The sequence below is a fragment of the Pleurodeles waltl genome, chromosome 3_1 (genome assembly GCF_031143425.1).
Source record: "Pleurodeles waltl isolate 20211129_DDA chromosome 3_1, aPleWal1.hap1.20221129, whole genome shotgun sequence".
Classification (NCBI taxonomy): domain Eukaryota; kingdom Metazoa; phylum Chordata; class Amphibia; order Caudata; family Salamandridae; genus Pleurodeles; species Pleurodeles waltl.
Genome location: NC_090440.1, coordinates 234,085,211 through 234,106,292, shown reverse-complemented (window position 1 = coordinate 234,106,292; position 21,082 = coordinate 234,085,211). Strand labels below are relative to the sequence as shown.

At 42.7% G+C, this 21,082-nt stretch overlaps 1 protein-coding gene across 3 annotated transcripts in view; it reads left to right on the top strand.

Moving 5' to 3' along the window:
* The window catches only part of NR2E3 (nuclear receptor subfamily 2 group E member 3), a 28,545-nt gene extending 7,672 nt beyond the window's left edge, over positions 1-20,873 (top strand). For 2 of the 3 annotated variants that reach the window (XM_069222291.1, XM_069222294.1), the window contains exons 3-8: positions 6,229-6,332; positions 7,701-7,967; positions 12,294-12,472; positions 13,577-13,817; positions 15,371-15,476; positions 16,681-20,873. In XM_069222291.1, coding sequence (XP_069078392.1) covers positions 6,229-6,332; positions 7,701-7,967; positions 12,294-12,472; positions 13,577-13,817; positions 15,371-15,476; positions 16,681-16,813 — 1,030 coding nt within the window. In that variant the 3' untranslated portion in view covers positions 16,814-20,873. The remainder of the gene's footprint in view (positions 1-6,228; positions 6,333-7,700; positions 7,968-12,293; positions 12,473-13,576; positions 13,818-15,370; positions 15,477-16,680) is intronic. The other variant, XM_069222293.1, reaches the window with a different exon arrangement.
* Positions 20,874-21,082: the final 209 nt, after the last annotated feature.

The following is a 21,082-nucleotide window of genomic DNA, read 5'->3' as shown; positions in this document are numbered from 1 at the left end:
CATTTGCGTCATTTTTTTGACGCAAAAACAGCGCAAACGTACAAAATACAATTATATTTTGTAAGTTTGAGCCGCTTTTGCGTCAAAAAATGACGCAAATGCATTGCAATTTTTTTTATAAAAATGGGCCTTATTCTGATGGAAGGGGGCGAGGAGCCTAATCAAACGCAGCCATGGGTGAGATAAACTTTACCAAAGTCTTAAAGCAACCATTGCATGCGTTGGTTAATTTTCCCTTTGTAAAGATTCACACCATATTGGTTATATGTATGACTTCCAAATTTATTTAACTTATCCTATAGAGAATACGCATTTAGAGTGAATAGCCCTGTATTTAATATAAATATGTCTGCAGAAAAATGTTTTTTTGTCATTTGCGGTGCAATAGTGCCTGAAATTATATATCATTTATCAATACCTAAGTTGTAAAAAGAACTTAATGTTGCAATTATGACATAATGAAGAGACACAGAAAGCAGGAAACATTTTTTTAAGAAAGATAGTTATAAGGTCTTTAGCACATGCATTCTATAATTGCTCCAAGCTTTTAATTGGTTGCATTAAAATATTCTGTAATGTCCTTTTATTCAGTTTATCGATACATATTTTTTGCAAAAGATATATATTACCATCACCTGTATTTACGCAAAAACATATAATTCAGTTAATAAAATCCAATCTTACCCATATATTGTGCTTTAGTTTCTGCTGCTAATTTACGAAATCACCCTCCTTTTAGATTTAGACATTCTGGCTATAATCTCTCTGTATCTTCAACGTTTGTTTCCAATTTTCAGTCTACTTAAATAGTGCACTACATATTACTAACATGGGGAATTCAACCTAAATAATAATGATGTGTAGGATACGTTGATTTTTTGATTAAGCACATATCTTTTATAGTATCATTTTGTAGGAAAGTACCCTCTTTTTTTGGCATGGTTACCCCCTGTTTTCTGCCTGTTGTCAGTGTGTTTGACTGTGTTAACTGGGATCCTGCTAACTAGGAACCCAGTGATTATGGTCTCTCCCTTCTAACTTGGTAACTTGTACCATTTTCACCCCACATTTGGCATACTGGTGCCCCCATGTAACTCCCTAGTATATGGTACCCAGGAACCTAGGACATTTGGGTACCAAGGGATCCCCATGGACTGCAGCATGTATTGTGCCACACATGGGGAGCCCATGCAAAGTGTTCTGCAGGCCTGCTATTGCAGGCTGCGTGAAAGGGTGCATGCACCCTTTTTCACCATAGGTCACTGCACCAGGTCACTATAAGTCACCCCTATGGCAGGCCCTCTTAGCCCATATGTCAGGGTGCAAGTACCTGTGTGTGAAGGCACCCTTGCACTCGCAGAAGTGCCCCCATAAACTTCAGTGCCATTTTCATGGACTTCGTGAGTGCTGGGATGCCTTTTTATGCGTGTACTGGACATAAGTCACTACCTATGTCCAGCTACATAATGGTAACTCCGAACCTAGGCATGTTTGGTATCAAACATGTCGTAATCATACCCCAATACTGTTGCCAGTATAGGAAGTATGATTCCATGCACTCTGGGGGCTCCTTAGAGAACCCCCCAGCATTGTTCCTACCAGCCTTCCAGGGTTTTCCAGGTAGCCCAAGCTGTTGCCACCCCTCAGATAGGTTTCTGCCCTCCTGCTGCTTGAACAGCCCAAGCCCAGGAAGACAGAACAAAGGATTTTCTTCGGGAGAGGGGGGTAACACCCTCTCCCTTTGGAAATAGGTGTTTCATGGCTTGGGAGGGGTAGCCTCCCCAAGCCACTGGTATGCTTTGAAGGGCACATGTAGTGCCCTCTGTGCATAAAACAGTCTACACCGGTTCAGGGACCTCCAGTCCCTTCTTTGGTGCAAAACTGGACAATGGAACGGGGAGTAACCTCTCCCCTCTCCATCACCACCACCCCAGGGGTGGTGCCCAGAGCTCCTCCAGAGGGTCCCTGGGTACCGCCATCTTGAATCCAAGGTCAGACTGGACCTCTGGGAGCATCTGAGTGGCCAGGCCAGGCAGATGATGTCAGAGTCCCCTCCTGATAGGTGGCCACCGGGCTAGGTGACGAACCCCCCTTTCAGGGCTATTTAGGATCTCTCTTTTGGGTGGGTCCCCAGATTTGGCTTGCAAGGTTCCAGCAGGGCTCATCTGCAACCTTACTTCAACTTCTAGCCACTGGAACCGAGACTGGACCCTCCAGGAACTGACAATCTGCCTTCACGAAGAAGACTCTTCCTGCAACATTGTTTCCATGACTCCTTCCAGATTCTGAAACATTTCCCCAGCTGTGCATCCTTTGAGGGCAGCAAGTCATCAGCCTGCATGAGAAGGAAGAAAGAATCTCTCATAGAGTGAAGGAGTCACTCCCCTGCATCCGCAGGCACCTATTACACTGACAATCAGCTGCGTGCATCTCCTCTCATCCTCATCTGCATGGATCCTGCATCACAGGTGGTAGTCCAAAGTAGTCCTCTTGGTCCACTCTGCCAGCTTTCCAACTTTGGTGGAGGTAAGTCCTTGCCTTCCCACGCAGGACCATACCCCCTTGCACCATGTCTCTTGCAGCTGCCAAGGCTTGTTTGCATCTTCTCCAAGGGATCTTCAGGCTACATGTAGCTCCATCCCCCAGCACTTCTTCCTGTGACACACAGCCCTCTATGTGGTTCTTCTGCGGCGTGCAACCCTTCTTCAGTCGTGCTGTGTGGGCTCTTCTGCGACTCCTATGTCTCCATCCTGTGGGACTCCTGTGGGCGCTGCCTTTGCTCCTATGGGCTCTCTGTGTTGCTGAGGGTCCCCGTGACTCCCCCTCCTGAGTTGAGTCCTCCTGGGCCTTGCTGGTCCCTGGCAGCACCACTCCTCGCTAACCAAAACCTTTGCCAAGGCTTGTTTGTGGGTTTCCTGCATCAACACCCAATTGGAATTCTTCTTCCAGCATGGGACATCATCAGCATCCCTCAGGAACTCTTCACCGACTCCAGAGCTGCAGTGCTGACCTTCTTCACATCACCGTCGACCAACTTCTGTATCCACAGCTGGGAGGGTAGTAGCTCCTACTCCTCCTGGACTCTTCTGTGACTTCTGGACTTGGTCCCCTTCTTCTACAGGTCTTCCTCTTCAGGAATCCACTGCTGGTTTCTTGCAGTCTTGTCTGGGTGTTACATTTTCTTCTTTTCATTCCTTTTGGGTCGTTTGGGGAAAATCCATTAACTTACTCCATTTATCCTGGTCGCTAGGGGGCACTGTGGTACTTACCTTTGGGGTTTCCTAGTATCCCCAGCTCTCCTCTACACATTACCTAGGTGGGGGTCTTGTGTTCGCATACCATTTTTTTAGTAAATGGACTGGACTACCCCTAGGGTCACTATTGTCTAACTTCATTTGCACTGTTTTCTATCACTTCTTATGACTATTTCTGGTAACTAGTGTGTATATTTAGTGTGTTAGTTACCTCCTATTGGAGGGTTGCCTCTCTAGTACTTTTTGGTATTGTGTCACTAAAATAAAGTACCTTTATTTTTGTAACACTAAGGGGGTCATTCTGACCCTGGCGGTTGACTACCGCCAGGGCCGGGGACCGCGGATGCACCGCCAACAGGCTGGCGGTGCATCCATGGGCATTGTGACCGCGGCGGTACAGCCGCGGTCAGAAACGGGAAACCGGCGGTGTCCCGCCAGTTTCCCGCTGCCCTAGGGAATCCTCCATGGCGGTGCTGCAGGCAGCGCCGCCATGGGGATTCCGACCCCCTTACCGCCAGCCTGGTTCTGGCGGTTTTGACCGCCAGAACCTGGCTGGCGGTAACGGGTGTCGTGGGGCCCCTGGGGGCCCCTGCAGTGCCCATGCCTTTGGCCCCACCAAGATTTTCAGTGTCTGCCAAGCAGACACTGAAAATCGCGACGGGTGCAACTGCACCCGTCGCACCCCTTCCACTCCGCCGGCTTCATTCGGAGCCGGCATCCTCATGGAAGGGGGTTTCCCGCTGGGCTGGCGGGCGGTCTTCTGGCGGTCGCCCGCCAGCCCAGCGGGAAACTCAGAATTACCGCAGCGGTCTTTTGACCGCGCAGCGGTATTCTGACGGCGGGAATTTGGCGGGCGGCCTCCGCCGCCCGCCAAAGTCAGAATGACCCCCTAAGTGTTTTCTTTCATGTGTGTGAGTGCTGTGTGACTACAGTGGTACTGCATAAGCTTTGCATGTCTCCAAATAAACCTTGGCTGCTCTCCCACAGCTACCTCTAGAGAACCTGGCTTCTAGACACTTTCTACACTACACTAATAGTGGATACCTGGACCTAGTATAAGATGTAATTAGCTTCGGTACCCACCACACACCGGGTCAGCTTCCTACACCTTTCCTTTCAATTAAGCTGAGCAATTAGAATATAAAACAAAGCGGAGTCATAGCTCTCTACATTTTTGTATTTAGTTTAAGATTTGATAATTTTGTTCAGTGTTTGAACCACTGAAGCTGACTAGTTAAATGCAAAATAGATGTTCGCAGGGTTCTGACGTACAGATTTAAAATACATTCAATGTTTTTATGAGAAAATAAAAGAAACAGATGACTCAGGACATAAAATAACCAATTTGATGTGAATCTTGAAACACTGAACTATAAACCAAATTATATGGTGTCTCTCGAAAACACTTGTGTAAAGTTTACAAATGCCTCACTATAAAGGGATCTGGTGTTCTGTGATTGCAAGAAACTAAATTACTTAATATGCATGTAAACTCATTGATAACGCACCTTGCACTTTTACCACCATCAAGGGTGGCCATAAGTTATACAACTTGCCTAACCTGTTAGGTGCATCCTGTGAACTTATATCTGTGCAACAGGTTCCCCTTACTTTGTTGTGTATAGGATAACTATTTCAACTTTGTTAGAGAGAATTCTTGTATCTCTCAGACGAAGGATACCTCTCAAGAAAAGTTGGTTTATGGTCGAGGCTTCGAAAACAGCTATTGTGGATGGGAACCTAACATTGTGTGCCTACATCATTACATAGATATCCTGGTTATATTTGGATCATACACCAGGTGGGAAATGAGTATAGTGTGATCCTACATCTAAGGTGGCTGGCAGTTGTCATGAAAGATCGACTGCTGCACAATTATTCATCTCAAAGTGTGTGTGTGTGTGTGTTTGTGGGTATGGAGTGACCCCCATAATTGATTGTACTTAGGGGAGCCTTGTAAAGTGATCAGTAGTCCTTTGACACACGTAAAGTCTGAACCTCCGTGTGGTAATACTTGAATACAAGGTCACTTCTGTAAAAAATTTCTTTGTTGCTAGACAAGTGCAAAGTACCCATAACTATATTGGAAAACCCAGAAGACTTCTAGGAATACATATCCTTAACCAGCAACACCAATGTTTAATAGTTCCATAAAAAACAATATCTTACAGTTGTGATATCACTGTGGGCTTCGTGCTCAGGAAGTACCTGCGCAGATAATACACGCAGTTTGCAATCATAAGGGTACGACACCATCTAAGGATCATTTAGCCAGCACTTATCAGCAGCTGTGTGGTGTGTAACACACGCTTTAGCTAAGGGCAGGCCAGCGTGGAAGGAGAAGCCATCACAAAAATAAGCTGCGCCCATAAGTAAAAAGAGACCACACTTACAAAAATACTTAGAATACAACATTTTAATTCATTAGTCAATATCTGCTAACCATACACACAATACGCTAACCATAAGTGTATGGTCAGTAGCTTCCTGTAAATAAAAGCATCTTCTGCTACAACTTCTCATGGCAGTAGAAACACAACTTTATAATTCCTGTGATTGAAGTATTTTTTTGGGAAGTAGTTATTATCTTATAGGTCGTACACACTGCCTGATTATCTGGTGACGTTTTTTATTTTATGTAATTAACACTTGGAATACAGGAATGGCAGGTGTGTGGGAAACTAATGGGGTCTCGGTTTGCTTCTTTACTGATGTGTTCTCTTACACAGTGTCCACTAGTGCTCTTTGGTACCCCGGCCTCTTCTCTCTCCTTCATGTTTTTCTCCCCAAGTTGCCTCTATGTATCTTTTTCTCTGTTTTTTAGCTTCATTCCCAAGACCTTTTCTCCGGTTCCTCAGATTCATTCCATCTTTTCCCGAGACTTTACCTCATACTGACTTCTGTTCAGACCCTGGCCCTGTCACCTGATCGCCTGGGCTGATATTTACTAACAAAGGCTTATGTTTTCCCTCAGGTGCCAGGCAGGTACAGGGTTGTGCCCGGTGGATAAAGCTCACAGAAACCAGTGCCAAGCCTGCAGGTTGAAGAAGTGCCTCCAGGCAGGCATGAACAAGGATGGTAAGAGCGGGCTCTAAAGAAATCAGGGGGTCATGGAATTCATGTGTGGTGACATATGATCTGATGGGAGAACAAAGCTATTTGAATAAAAACTTGAGTGGGTCTCTGAAGCACTCATAAGCTTACTAAGGCGAAAAGCCACATCAGGAACAGTCTGTATGCGTGAAAACCTCAGTAAGTGGACGAATATGCGTAAGGACAGTCTTCACAATGAGCTCGTTGGGCTACACTTTGGGACGATCGTGGATTAAGTGAGATTTTAGAAGGACCTTTTGGGAGAAAAGACGTCATGAGGAGTCTGACAGTCCAGACCGCAGCAGGAGTTTGAGTGAGACCAGACTTGAGCAAGAGATGGGTCCCACACTCCTGTCCTCTTGAATAATTAGGACTGTGAACTCTGGTGAAGTCACCAGCGCTGGTCTCCCTGGGAAATTCTGATCTAATGCATAAATAGTTTCTTTCTTAACACCTACCGATTTACAGTCCCTGAATTAAATGTAGCAATAGGCGAACAACATACAGCCTGTATATTTCACTTAAAATACAGAATACGCACTTTTAGAAATGCAAACTACAATATTGCTTTGACATTAGTTCGTTTGGCTATAGAGTGACATTTTCACAGAGATTTGATGACTTTTACAAGTCCAGCCAGTATTATCTATATATTAAACTGAACATTACGATATTGCAAGTCACTGAATAGATAGAGTTAAAAGCTTAATGTCACGGATCTTCACAAGGAAACGTAACTCCTTTGATAACTAAAAAATGACCTTTATTTACAGGTAATCCTCCGAAAACATGTCTGCTCCCTACACAGCTCTCCAAGGGCCATATGTACGAACACTTTTTCCCATAGACACAGAATGGGTAAAAACCTTTGCTGCATCTGGCCCCAAGTTATTATCACAAGGCCCCCAACTCTTTGGTATTTTAGTATTTTTAATACATAGGCCACCTATAGCCAACCTCAGATCTGTAGTGTGATGTCTCCAAGACCCTTGTGTCATAAATTGGCACACTACCCCTATAATGTGATATGGCATTGCCACACTACCTCTCATCTCCTGGTCCTCTCCACCCTAAAATCCTGAGTTCTACATTTTTTCCCCTTCCAAATAGTTTGGTGCATTGCTTTCACCGAATCTCTGATATATTTTTCCACAAATTAAATGATTGATGCAAACCCAGTAACCTCTGGCATTCTCTGTATGTGGCTTGTTGCAGGCATAGAACTTTGCCAGTGAATGACCATATGTATTGTTTTTCTAGTCATTTTGCAGATCACGTAACTCACCTGACCTTGACCTTCCTCCCTCCTCTTTCTTTCTCACCCTTGTTGCGTACCGCATGATTTTCCCACAGCGGTACAGAATGAGCGCCAGCCACGGAGCACAGCGCAGGTCCGGCTTGACAGCATCGAACTGGACTCTGACAGTCGATCTGAGCATCTTGCTACTACACGGGACCCTCCTCTACCTTCCTGTCCTACACCGCAGACCCTGAGGGTACCAGTTTCTGCCACAATATCCAGACCCCAGGTTCCCAGGGCACAGACTCCTCCCAACAACCACCGCTTCATGGCAAGCTTGATGACAGCTGAGACCTGCGCGAAACTAGAGCCTGAAGATGGTGAGTTAGGTTTCATTGTTTGTGCCTACCTGGAGCTAGAAAAAACACTTCCAGGTAATTCTCAATGGAATACGTACACTTTCTATAAGTGGGCTGATGGATGAGGACATTGGTGGGGTTTGTCTAAAGTGGCAAGTGGGCTGCTGGGACAGACTGAATTACATCAGACTTGAATTTGCCTGATCTATACAGGCCCCTCAGATAGTTTAGACTGGTCCCAAAGAAATGCAGTACTATGATGTAGGAAATTGGGTTACTTGTTGGGGGGATGAAACACTACACAAGCAGCAACCACAATTCTTGTCAGGGTGAAACACAAACAAACCCTAAATTAACCTGTGCTTAACCCTCTGGTAGGGTGGCACAAAAACAGTCAGGTTTAACTTAGAGGCAATGTGTAAAGTATTTATGCAGCACTTCAAACAGTAATACAGTGAAATCACCACACAAGAAAAATCCCACACCAATTTAGAAATATAGACTAAAATTAAATAAATTATTTGAGACCAAAATAACAAAAGTACAATCACTATAACCAGAAGTATGCAATTTCAAAGATTTAAGGTAAGAAAAGCACCAGAAATGCACCACTTGCAGTTATCTGGTTGTGTGATACTGGGTGAAAGTCACAAGCTCAGGCCAATCGCGAAGGAGTGTGGGCCAGGCACAAGTACCAAGTTAGTCCCGATGGAAAATGTGCCTTCCAAGTCCAGCATGAAGAGTTCTATTTGCAGTGGAGGGGGCTGTGAGGAGCAGGGAGAGCGAAGCAGATGGTCATTGCTGTAGCACGAAGTTGCAGACAGTCATCATGGTAGCGTGAAGATTCTCTCGGGTGTCGCAGATGGTCATTGCTAGAGATTCATGTTGGTGACCACAGTGGGCTGTTGATGCTATAGTGCGAAGAGTCAGGTTAACTAGAGCTTCGGGTTGGTGGGCGGCACAGGCGGCAAGATCTTAGAACAAACAGGCTCATTAGCAGTCGCGAAGAGCCCAAAACTTCAGGATTTCACCTTTTCTTGGAGAGGGAGCTCAACTTATGCCACACTAATGGTCCAGACCCTGAGGGGCACCTCTTGGGGATCAGGTACTCACTCATCCAAGTCCAGTTGCAGGTCCAGGTAGCAGGTTAGCTGGGCAGATGCAAGGAGAATGTCCTAGCTTGTTATGTCGCTGTGGCTCAGAACAGGAAGTCAGTCAGCCGACCCTTGGAGTCACTCCAGCCTAGGATGAAGATTGCAGTTTCAGTCTTCCTTCTCAGCAAGTAGGGCAGCAGGGAAGCAGATTAATAGGGCAGCAGTTGAATAGTCTGCTAGTATCCACAGGTCCAGAGGTGTCCTGAAGAGTTGGGTCTGAAGGTCCATTATTTATACTTGGTGCTAGCTTAGAAGTAGGAGATGGTTCTGGAGGTTTTCACCCCAGAGGTGTTTAGAATCTCCTGCCTTTCTTACCTTGCCCCAGCTTGTCTGGGAATATAAAGACTATTGTCAACACCTTTGTGAGTATCCTCATGCGGAGCCTTTGTAATGTGCAAATGTGGTAAGTGACAGCTCTTCCCCATCAACTGAGAGATGGTCAATCCTGTCAATATATATTCCCCGTTTGTCTCACTGTCTAGGAGCAATACACAGAGTCCAACTGCCATCTACACCTAGTCATGTGACCCAGGACACAGGTTGCAAGTACCAAATGGTTAGCACAAGAACATGGCAACTTTCTAAAAGTGGTATTTTCAGAATTGTGACTTAAAATGCAACTTTACCATGAAAGAGTGCTTTAAATTACACTTCTTTAGACACCAAATTCTACATTTCGACCTGCTCCAAATTGAAAGTTAGCAATTATTAGATGTAACAAGGTAACCCAGTGTTATCCTATGGGAGAGGCAAGTCCTGCAGTAGTGAAAAATGAATTTAGGAGTTTGTACATGCAAGGACATCTTAAGGGTTTTGGGTACCCTGGGCCAAACATATTTGGGGGGCCCATGTTTGGAACAGCTTTGAGTTCATTATTGAATTTGGTCAGGTCATTGACAGTGCACAGACACACTCTTCCAAATTCTACATGTTTTTACATCTAATATTCTGGTAGAGTGAAGTGTGCTTTGAATATTTTAACATAGCAGCAGCTCACTAATATTACTGTAAATAATCTCTGTGCCACTCTCCTATTTCTCATATGCGAGGTCCTCTTGTGATCTAAAAGATCTTTTATGGATGTTGCATGAAACATAAACACATTTCTCTGCACAATGTCTGTAATAGACTTTCACACACCACCCACATTAAAAAAATAAATGAAAGAAAAACGATATTTAAAACAATCTTTTTGAGAATTATTCAAGGTAATCAGGGCAAAACTCTGCTGAAGAGAACTGGCTCTATCAGGGGTACCCCTGAAAGGCTGGGGCCCTGGGCCAGAGCCTACTTTGCGCATGACTTAAAATGTCTCTGTGCACCTGTCCAACATTTTAAACACATTGCACCCTGCCCTTTGGGTCATTTATGGCCTACCCTAAGGGTGACATATATATTAAAAAGGAAGGTTTAGGCCTGGCAAAAGTTTTATTTCAGCAGGTCGATGTGGTAATTTAAACTGCACATTGCAATGGCAGACCTGAGACATGTATGACAGGGTACTTAAGGGTGTGGCACAATTAGTGATGCACGCCCACTAGTAGCACTTGATTTACAGGCTCTTGGTACACGTAGTACCACTTTACTAGTGACTTACAACTAAAAGAAATGTGCAAATTGGGCGCACGCCAATGTTGCCATGTTTTAGGGAGTAATCACACGCACTGTAGCACTGGTTAACAGTAGTAAAGTGTACAGTGTCCTAAGAACAACAAAAATGAAATCAGTAAACATATAGAAATAAGGCAAAAAGTTTGGGGGAAGATCACCCTAAGGCTGAAAAGTCTAACATATGACAATAGATACATAAGACATAAGAAGTTGCTTGCAGAGGGGCTGCAGTTTGACCCTGTAGGTAGCAAATGTGGCCCATTTCTGGCAAAATGTCACTTCTAAAATGACAAACATCCTTCAATCAGTCCTGCTTATATGTCAGCAAATCTCTTGATTTTCGACAAGTAAGTCTTTCACCAAGCAATCCAATAATGTTAGCAGTATCACCTTAGCTCTAGGATCTCCATGATAATCCCCAAAGCCAACCCAGTGTCCCCACAACACTACAACAGGGACAATCACTTTTCCCGACCAATTAAAAATGTAGGTACCTGCATGTAAACTCCAAAGTCCCGGGGAAATATGTCTACTAAGAAGTACACCAGACAACAGGCCTTATAATTTCTTCTCAGTACATGCTCCTCCAATAGCGCTCTTACGCTTGAAGCCCAATAAATGCCTGTCCAGTAAAGTCCAGACCAGATTCTGTAACGTGTCCTCACATTGGTCCTTACAGTCTTAATGGGATGAAAACGATGAAACGCCGCGAGTAGCCTTCTCTAAGACGTTTGCCAAGATAAGCTATTCTCAAACAAACTTGGGCAAGTAGATAGTGTAAACTGCAATAAATAGTTGTGTCAAGATACTTTGATTAAAACCAGCTTCAGTTTAAATAAACACTAACGGGCAACATATATACTCTCTAATAAAAGCAAAAATATTTTGTTATAGACGTATTTAAACATTGGACAATATTATCTAACGTTTTGCACCTGTCAAAAATGGAGCACACAAGTGCACACCCTTTTTGCCCTTTGTGAAATATAAAAAATGGATTAAAAGCAGGTTCTGCTCCATGTATAGTATCGGGAAAAATCTGGCAAACTTAATTCGCACTTTGGTTGCTCGTATAACAAGCAATGAGGTAAACTAATTGTGGATGCTTCACAGATTTCGAAGATGGCAAAAACAATAAACAAACCTAGTGCAAATCCTTTTTGCTCAATTCGATTGCAAAAATGGTGCAAAATGTATTTGTTTGTGTCCTATTTCAAACGTTACATAAAATGGTCCATATCCGATTCCCACATGGAAATAGAAAGTTGCCGAGCCATTTCCCATGCTGTTCAGAGAGGTAAAATATAGCTCGCGATGGCAATTGCACACATAGTTGGCTATGACAGAATGACTTGGAAGTCCTGTGTACTGCTAGGCTAATGGCACAATTTTTTCATCAGGCTGGCATTTTCCAAAATATTCTTGTCCCACACAGATACAGTGGCACCATTCCTACGCAACACCCTATAAACTTTGATAAGACCTAAAGAAACAGCAGCAGCCTGAAAGAGTTCTTACTTTACTGATCGGTTTTTGAGAGGGCTCGAGCAAAAACCTCGACAGAATATTTTATTTTTTTCAGCCGATGAAAACATTGATGTGACGAGCAACGAACCGGAGCGTTCTTCAACCGAGTATCAGATGTCAACATACCCTTCCAGTCCTGAGAGCATCTACGAGACGTCAGCACGGCTTCTCTTCATGGCTGTCAAGTGGGCCAAAAACCTACCCGTCTTCTCCAACCTTCCCTTCAGGGACCAGGTAATTCATGCCTTCTGAATAAACAGCACTGTGTGACGAGATGGCGCCTGGTCTTAAATGCTCCTTTAAGGTTGCATATACTGTGACAATGAAGTTGGGGATTCTGTCAGTGTTGTCATTTGTGTAGGATGTGGTTCGGGAGCTGGAGTCTGGGATGGGACCCCTGGAACAGTATTTACTTGCACGTGGTGTTTGTGCAGTAGTGGATATAGCAGTGGGCTTTTGGCCTCAACCAAATACTGGAGTTAGTAATCGGGCTGGCGTTCATCTGGGAATCACTCAGAAATAAAAACTGGGGAAACAGTGGAGCACCAAGTTAGTTATAAGGCTTAGGCTGGGACTAAGAATTGGGCTGGGGTAAGAATGGGAATTGCGTTGAAGTGAGCTGCGCATTTTGACTGACCCCAGAATTTGCAATTGGAAGATACTTTTATTGCAGATTGACCTGGATTTTGGGCTTTTGACTTTGAATTGCAATGTTGGCACTTATGAGTTAACCCTTCGAACAAGGTGGATATTAAATTTGGGTTCAATTCAATATGTGATTTGCAAAGCAACCAGTATTTGTAGGAATCGAGATGTCAATTGGTGTTCAAGTAGACATTCATAGCTGGGACTTGATCTGAAGTTTGAGTTGGAGTTTGAGTTCATCTTGGTGTCAGCCCAGTCTGAAATAGGTAATAAGCAAATTAAAGCATCTGGCCCTTCGTTGGGGGTTGATAAGAAAGTTAGGAAACCAACGGTTTGCGTTGAGTTTGCGACTGAGCACAGATTAAAGGTTTTGGGTTTGTACTGCAGCTTGAACTGAGAATTAGGTAGTGATCGACCTCACAATTAAAGCTGGAACTGAATTAGGAATTAAGGATGAGATAAAGATGCGCGTTGAACAACATTAAATATATTACATTGGTAAGTGGCATGATGATAGCTAGCTCTCTCACAAGCTGCGCATTGCTGAGCAGAGAGACAGTTTCAGTAAACACCTGTTAACCATTATGGACGTTCAACCAGATTCTTTAATTGGAGAAATAAATTCTGATACTTACAAGAACTCACGTTTTGTCGGGAAATGTTCATTTTCTCTGTCATTCTTTCCTCTTGAAGGTGATCTTACTGGAAGAGGCCTGGAGCGAGTTGTTCCTTCTATGCGCCATCCAGTGGTCAATGCCTTTGGAAAACTGTCCCCTCCTCTCCGTGCCTGAACTCTCACCAAGCATAAATGGAAAATCAGTCTCGTCTGGCATAGATGTTCGAAGCCTACAGGAAACAATTGCACGCTTCAAATCTATCAGTGTGGATCCCACAGAATTTGCCTGTATGAAAGCAATAGTGCTCTTCAAGCCAGGTACAGACATAATTAGAGCCCTCAATACAAGTATTTTAAAGAAGGGAGGCCTCCATTTGTGTAAAAGGCAATGTCTCCTCTAGCTAGGTAGATGTTAACGCATCCGACCTAACAAAAACATATCTTGTTATTTAACAGCAAAAAATTAATACGCACTTAAAGACTAGAGTGACTTAGTTGAGAGTTATATTAAATTGCTTTTGGTTAAATGGAGGGTTAACATGGCGATTTGTGATTATGTGTGCTTGTATTGGGATCTTTACTGTTCAAACCTAGTTTGCACCAAAGCCCTGCGCTTGGGAACTGGGAATGGATACATCAGGATCATGGACGATTCGTTATTGGGTTCTCTAAGCACCGACAGCCAGATATGCCCATCGTCTTCTAAAGAGACATGTACTTCGCACTTGTCATCTGAGGACTTAAATCATCTCATGTTGTCTTATGAAAAGAGCTTTAAATTCGCATAGATCTTAACCTTTGGGCTAAAGCTTTGCTCAGTACCTATTTGAGAGTCAGAGTGTTAAAAGATTATTAACAATTTTGTACTTTTTAGTTTCTTCAATGTTTTTTAGGATATTAAGTAACTTTTGAAACACATTTCATGGTTTAGTACTGATTTGCATTTGATACAAAAGTTGCACATTAGTTATCAAAGGTATTTGTAAAATTCATAATATTATAAGTAACAGTCTGAATCATGAATATACTGTTACCTTATATGGATAATAAGTGACCAAAAGATGTTGGTGGGTCAGAAAATAGGCTAAACAATAAAGAGAGCAAGAAGAAAGAGAGCTTGCTTATTGTCCCAATTATCATCAACAAACATAGGAAACAAGCATGCCACCAAGTTTTGTTGACCATTGGCAGCTCAGACATTATTGCTGAAACATGTCGACTGCAACAAGGATGTAAGAGGTCATGGTTCCCTCATTATACATCCATCACTGTTTTTAATCCTTGTCCAAAGCTACCACGAATAAATTACACCATTTGGTGGGTATCCGTCAGACACTTTTAACTTCACTTCTGCTCTCATTTGAAAAAAACAATCAAAAATACCCTACTCTGCTGTAATCAGGCATTGAATCACCCCTGAAACGCTAGGTGTCTTGGATGGGACCCTAATGATGTAGCATGCCACCAACCGGGTTGGTGGGTGAGGGGTCTTTTTAGAACCTAAAGCATTTTAATTAAAAATTAACAGCCTTTTTTCAGAATTAGAGAGTATGGAGCTTCAGAGAAAAAAGAACAAAACTTGGTAGCGTGCTCTTTTCCTATGTTTGTTGGGGGGCCACAAAATAGGCCATATGTATTTCAATCAAGATTGCACATCAAGAGATTAGAGTGAAAGTAATCAATGAAAAGCGTGATTTGTAAAATATGTAAAATAATGTGCCATTCTGGGGATTTTCTGACCATTTGACGTCAATTGCTTTATTCCACTATTTACTTTACTTCTCAGCTTTATTGTTTACTTTAAATTCTGCTAGGAAAACACATTAAAATATAATAAATTGAGTTTAAGACATGTGCTTACCTTGGTGCAGAAACCCGAGGCCTGAAGGATCCAGAACAAGTTGAAAATCTGCAGGACCAGTCACAGATGATGTTGGGGCAACACAACCGTGCACACTACCCAAACCAGCTTGTCAGGTAATGCAGTCAATGACATCATTGAGCCATATATGGTAATCATTACAAACTGTATCAGGCATGGGTTTTATGATGTCCACTCCTGGATCATTGATGCTCATGCTTTTCTGGGAATGGGCTGTCTGCTGTTTTTGACTACAGTGTTTTCCTCCTCCCCCCATTTGTTCTCACCGTGTGGTTTGCTTTTGCCTTAAACATTGTTGATGTAAACATCTTACCACAGCCAGACCTCTTCCTCCTATGAGTTGTGGATGCAAGGATTTGATATTTCCCTGTTTGTAAATACAAATGAAATGGAAAACTAAAAAACAGATGGCAAGTTATTATTTTGTTTTGCAACCTAGTGTATGAGACGGGTGGGCTTTTGGTAACAGATTTTAATATGTGAATGCCATGATTTGATAGTAGATACTATTAATGTAACTACATGGTCTTTTGCACTGTTTTTGATAGGAAATAACTAGTTATTGATTTAGGAATCTTCTGTTAATGAGCTATCCATAAGCTTTTGCCCTTCGGTGCTGTTGGTTGTCTTGGTAGCCTATCACTCATTATTGATAGGCTCTCACAAGACAGTTTTCTTTCAGTGGCATAGGATGAAATGGAGAAGTGGTGATTTCAAACTAAGGTCCTGATTGAGATCTTGACGGATGAGTTACTCTGTCACAATGGTGACAGATGTCCCGTCAGCAGAATTATATCCTATGGGAATTATATTTCGGCGGATGGGATATCCGTCACCGTTGTGATGGAGTAACTCGTCCGCCAAGATCTCAATCATGCCCTAAGTGAACCTCATCAACTGGGTGAAAGGTCTCTTAGTCTCAGTGACTCATTAACATTACATTTTGCTGTAATGTTACCCAAGGTAACTATACGCTGTAAGGGGCTGTGGCAGAAGAACACTGTCACATGTTTTTCTGCCATTTGTGGCTCATGTGATGGGTCCAGTGGCCACAGTCATGATGGTGATGCTGAAGGGTGATAAATCATTTTGAAACCCTGGGTACTGCCGTTTTTCTCACGAGATCAAAATGAGGGAGTTGTGTGTTGAGAGAGAGTTTATCTTCTTGTGAGGTTATCATCTGACTTTTGTGATCCAGAACTTCTGAGTGCCTTAACTCGTGGTATGAGCAGATTGAAACAACCTATGAAAAATAAGGCTAGAGAGTAACAGACTTTTGCTCTTTCTTGTTTCTTCCAGGTTTGGGAAGTTGCTGCTTCTACTACCCTCACTGAGGTTTATTTCTTCTGACCATGTCGAGCTTCTCTTTTTTCACAGAACCATTGGCAACACCCCTATGGAGAAACTGCTTTGCGACATGTTCAAAAACTAAACCATGTAGCTTGCTGTCTGCCTTCTGCTCCACTATGCCCATTCCAGTACACCATCCTACTCTACTGCTTGTTCTCTGGGCGGGGACGACTCAGTACGCAATCGAATGTGGCCTACTGACGACATCAGCATCGTGGTCCTTCTGTACTGCAGAGGTCCTCAGGAGCCCACTCTGCGTGATAGTTTGTTCAGTATGTAGGAGAAGCAGAATTTCCTGTGCATCATAAACTGTGACCATGTTGCAAACTACACCAAAGTAAAGATTATCTTTGCTGATATTTTTCAGTCAGTATTATGTGTCGATCAAGAAGAAAAGAGTGCAAGTAACTGCTCCGGACTCGCCAGTCAATCAAGGCTGAAAATAAAGTGTTTTTCTTATGGTTATAAGGACACAGGGTGTAATTATATGTAACATGTTTCTGCCTCCTAGGTGGCAGTAATTGCAGGTAGTGGTTATGTTAGGAATCATTCCATACACAGCCACAAACAGGTCAAGACAACGGGCATGGAATCTATAGGGTCTGTCCAATTTCACTGATCACAGTGCAGGATACTGAATGACCATGCTGGCATGACCTGCAGACCTGCTAAGGACAATAGGAAAAGATTCAGCGGGGCAGTCTGGGTAACAGCAATCTATTTCATGGACTGAGATTCCCCATAATGTGTCCTGACAGCACTGTACTACAGTACAGCAAATCTAGGAAGGTGCCTAGGATGCATCTTGTTAGGAGCACTGGAATAAGCCCTTGAAGTATTAATTGGACCTCATTGGTGATGGAGTGCAGCACAATTTCAATTCACCTTGCAAACCAAAAATCTGTGCAGCGGAACTGTGTCCTTTTTGGCATATGCAAAGCTGGATCTGAGAACACTGCAGTGAAGTGTCTATTTTAGTAGCTTGTTGTTACATCACACTGAGAAAGGATACAATCATGTCACCCATCTCCAAGGGTACGTTTTGTCACTGTTGGGATTTTTTTGCGTTTTTTCAGTTTGTACAACTAAATATGAAGCTTTTGAGTGTAATGAATGTATTTGTGATGAGATGTCAGCTAACTTTCAGCGTTTCTGAATGGGCGCTTACACAAGGGGTATTGATGTTGCACTATTTGTTTTCAGCCATGTAGTATGCAATCTTTGGTGGAAGTACATCCTCCCAAGACCCACTACAACTACTATAAGCATGAGTCAGTCTGAGCCCATGAGCTGCTGACCAACCGGGCACGGTCAAGTCATCTTGCCAGTTTCAGCTACACAAAGTTTGGGAAAAACACAATTCAAGGGTTTTTAGACTTTGCTCCTAGGTGCCGTTTGTAGTCACTTAAAGGAGGGAAGCGGATGATTGGAAGTTAGGAACCCTTGGCTGTAATTATTTAATTAAAAAACATTTTCTGCACCTAGTTTGGGATTGTGTTTTAAACTAGAAGTGCTTTCGTTGGTAAAAATAGAATGTGGTTCATATCAGTCTCCCCATCTTCTGTCTGCATGATTTATATTGTTGGTAAAGTATCAAACTACTCTTGAGATACCCTGTGCAGTTTAAAAATGTGCATCCGCGAAAGCTGTTGTTTTTATTTGCAAACATACGATTTTATCTCTAACTTCCTTTGTTTTGGAGTTGCTATAGCAATACCCATCACTTCATGGATGCTTCTGAGCGGAACAGGTGGATGAGAGTCTGGATATTGTGATGGGCCAGTTATAGTCCAAGCGGCTCTGGAAATGCCTCAGTCTGATATTTTTCAGTAGCCACCCCCAAATGTGATGGGCACAGAAAAAAGTAGTTCGGAATAGTTCAATATTTAGGCTTTTTTTCTGAAATACAAAAGTAGACAAAATTACAAATTATTCATTAAATGTAGACCACACATCCAACTTCAGTGTGCCTGCAAAGGGGCCAATGACGTCTTTCATGATCCTGCTTCCGGCTAGCTCTTTAAGGATCACATCTTCATTTTTTGCATCAGTTTTTTTTCTAAGGATGATCAATCATTTCATCTTCAAATAGAAGATCCTTAGGGATCTTAAGAAAGACCTTTTACTTTCTTTAATAAATCCTGTCTTAGTCTACACCATTGACTAATTATTGGATGTTTTGGATGCTAACAACTGTCTTGCCCTCATGAAGTACGGGCCAGAATTGCTAAACTTTGATGAAACGCAGCAAGACAACTTGCTGTGTGGCATTGCATCAAATGGAGAGAGCAGGAATCTTCCACATTTACTAAGATCCGGCACATTCCCGCTCTCTCTCTGCGCTGGCACACTGAGTACTCCCTAGTGCCAATGCAGGCACCCTTGCGTCATGGTGCCAGGGTGCGAGCATTACAGGCAGCATTGTGTTTCTTTTTACAGGAAGGGATACAAAAACAATCCTCAGAAGTATTTTCACCTTTCTGTGTGTGCTTCAGTCCGCAGAACATGTGGAAAGAGGAAATAACGAAGAGAATAAACATATTTCTCCTCGTTACACCTCTGAGGCATTACCAGGTTTCCTACCCTTTGGTAAATCTGGAAATGCTCCAGAATGAATGGATGGTTGCATGGGAATGCCTACACTCCACTCCTGGAAAGCCTTCCCAAAGCAGAGTAACGCAAGCCAGCACTTTGCACTGTCCTGCGTTACTCTGGATTTACCAAACCATGCAGAGTCACGCAAGGTGGCTTTGCATGGCTTAGTAAATATCCCTTAAGTCCTGGCGTTGCCTTGCATGACGCAACGCGTTAGTAAATCTGGGTCCAAGTGTTCAGGCTGGGACTTGAGAAAGAATCGTTGTTGGTTGCAGAACAGCACAGCATGTTGATATAGCTGCGTGGCTAAGTGGAACTGGTTTGGATTCCTCTCTTAGTTTTGTCACTATTGATCTTCGCACTTTGCTACAATGCCTGGAGGACCATCATTAAGTCTCCTTTGCTACGCTCTGAACCTCTAATTAGATAACGCATGCTTATTTTCACCACTATTGCTGTAGTGCAAAATCGTCAAAACCCGTTTCCACTGTTGTTTGTGTAAAAAGGACTGCAGTAAATACATTTTGCCCCAATTTGTGTTATAGAAAGGGCAAAAATTAAAAGAAAAGACAGACTGCAGAACCTTGCAAAACATGCACAACACTTTGTTTACATGTCATATTATTCGAGACTTTTAGTGGTGAAACCATAATCAATAAATGACATTTTTAATACAAAGAAAATGATTTTCCCTCAACCATAGTCCCTTCATGCAATTTGAAAAGTGGAGAAAATGTATGTTCTCCACTTACTATCGTATAGGAGCATCAAAAATAAGATAAAATAGTATGTTCTACTTTTTGCCAATTGAAAATACTGATTGCACTAGTCTCTGTCATACAATCAGTTAAAATTGAGGAAATGGATCTAACTTGTTTTTTTCTAATACCATCCTTACTGTTAAAGTGCTAACTATACCTTTATCAAGATCACAGAAGGATATAGCCACGTATCCTTCCAAGCCAACTCAACATCAAGACTGATTTAAAGTCCTGGAGTTGTTTGAGTGCGAAAAGCAAACAATTTCAGATTAATTCTGCCAATAAGAATCCAATCCTTTGTGGCTAATGTTGCAGGAGGGCACCTACCTTTGCTAAAGTGGCCCACATCTTTTATTATTTAGCTTCCAATAGAGACATTTCTGCTAAAAAAAACTTGACATGAAATGCAAATAAAGGAGACACATCAAATTGATCCTAGTGGAAAAAAAAACCTCTGTGACATTACATTTACACTTTCATCCCATTCACAACACTTGGCATCTACCTTCAAAGAATTCGTGGATCAACTGATTCACCCTAAAAAACCCACTTAGTCACAGCAACCGGCCACGTCCAAGGGAGTATTTTGACTTCCATCTCGCATACTAAGTGCAAAGGTAAAATTGGAGTGAACTGTTGTGCTTTACATGATCCTTGTTCCATGGAGATTGGCCTCAAAATGTTCCTAGGATCCGGCAACCATGCTTCATAAACTAACTCGCACTTTGTGAAACCACCGTTGTTTCTACAGATGCGTTTTTACATTAAAAAAAAATCATAACTCCTAATCGCATATTTTTGCAGTTTTGGTGTCATTTTAGCCATTACATTTATCTTTGTTTCACTCCCTGTATTTAGGAAATGTATTTGCTTTGTTATTTGCAATAATGTATTCTTGTTGGTGCACTAAACTACTTTGCATGCACTTTCTCTGAGACAGGTCTGACAGTTGATCCAAAGCTACCAAAGGTCAGCCAGGATTCCCCCAAAAAGCC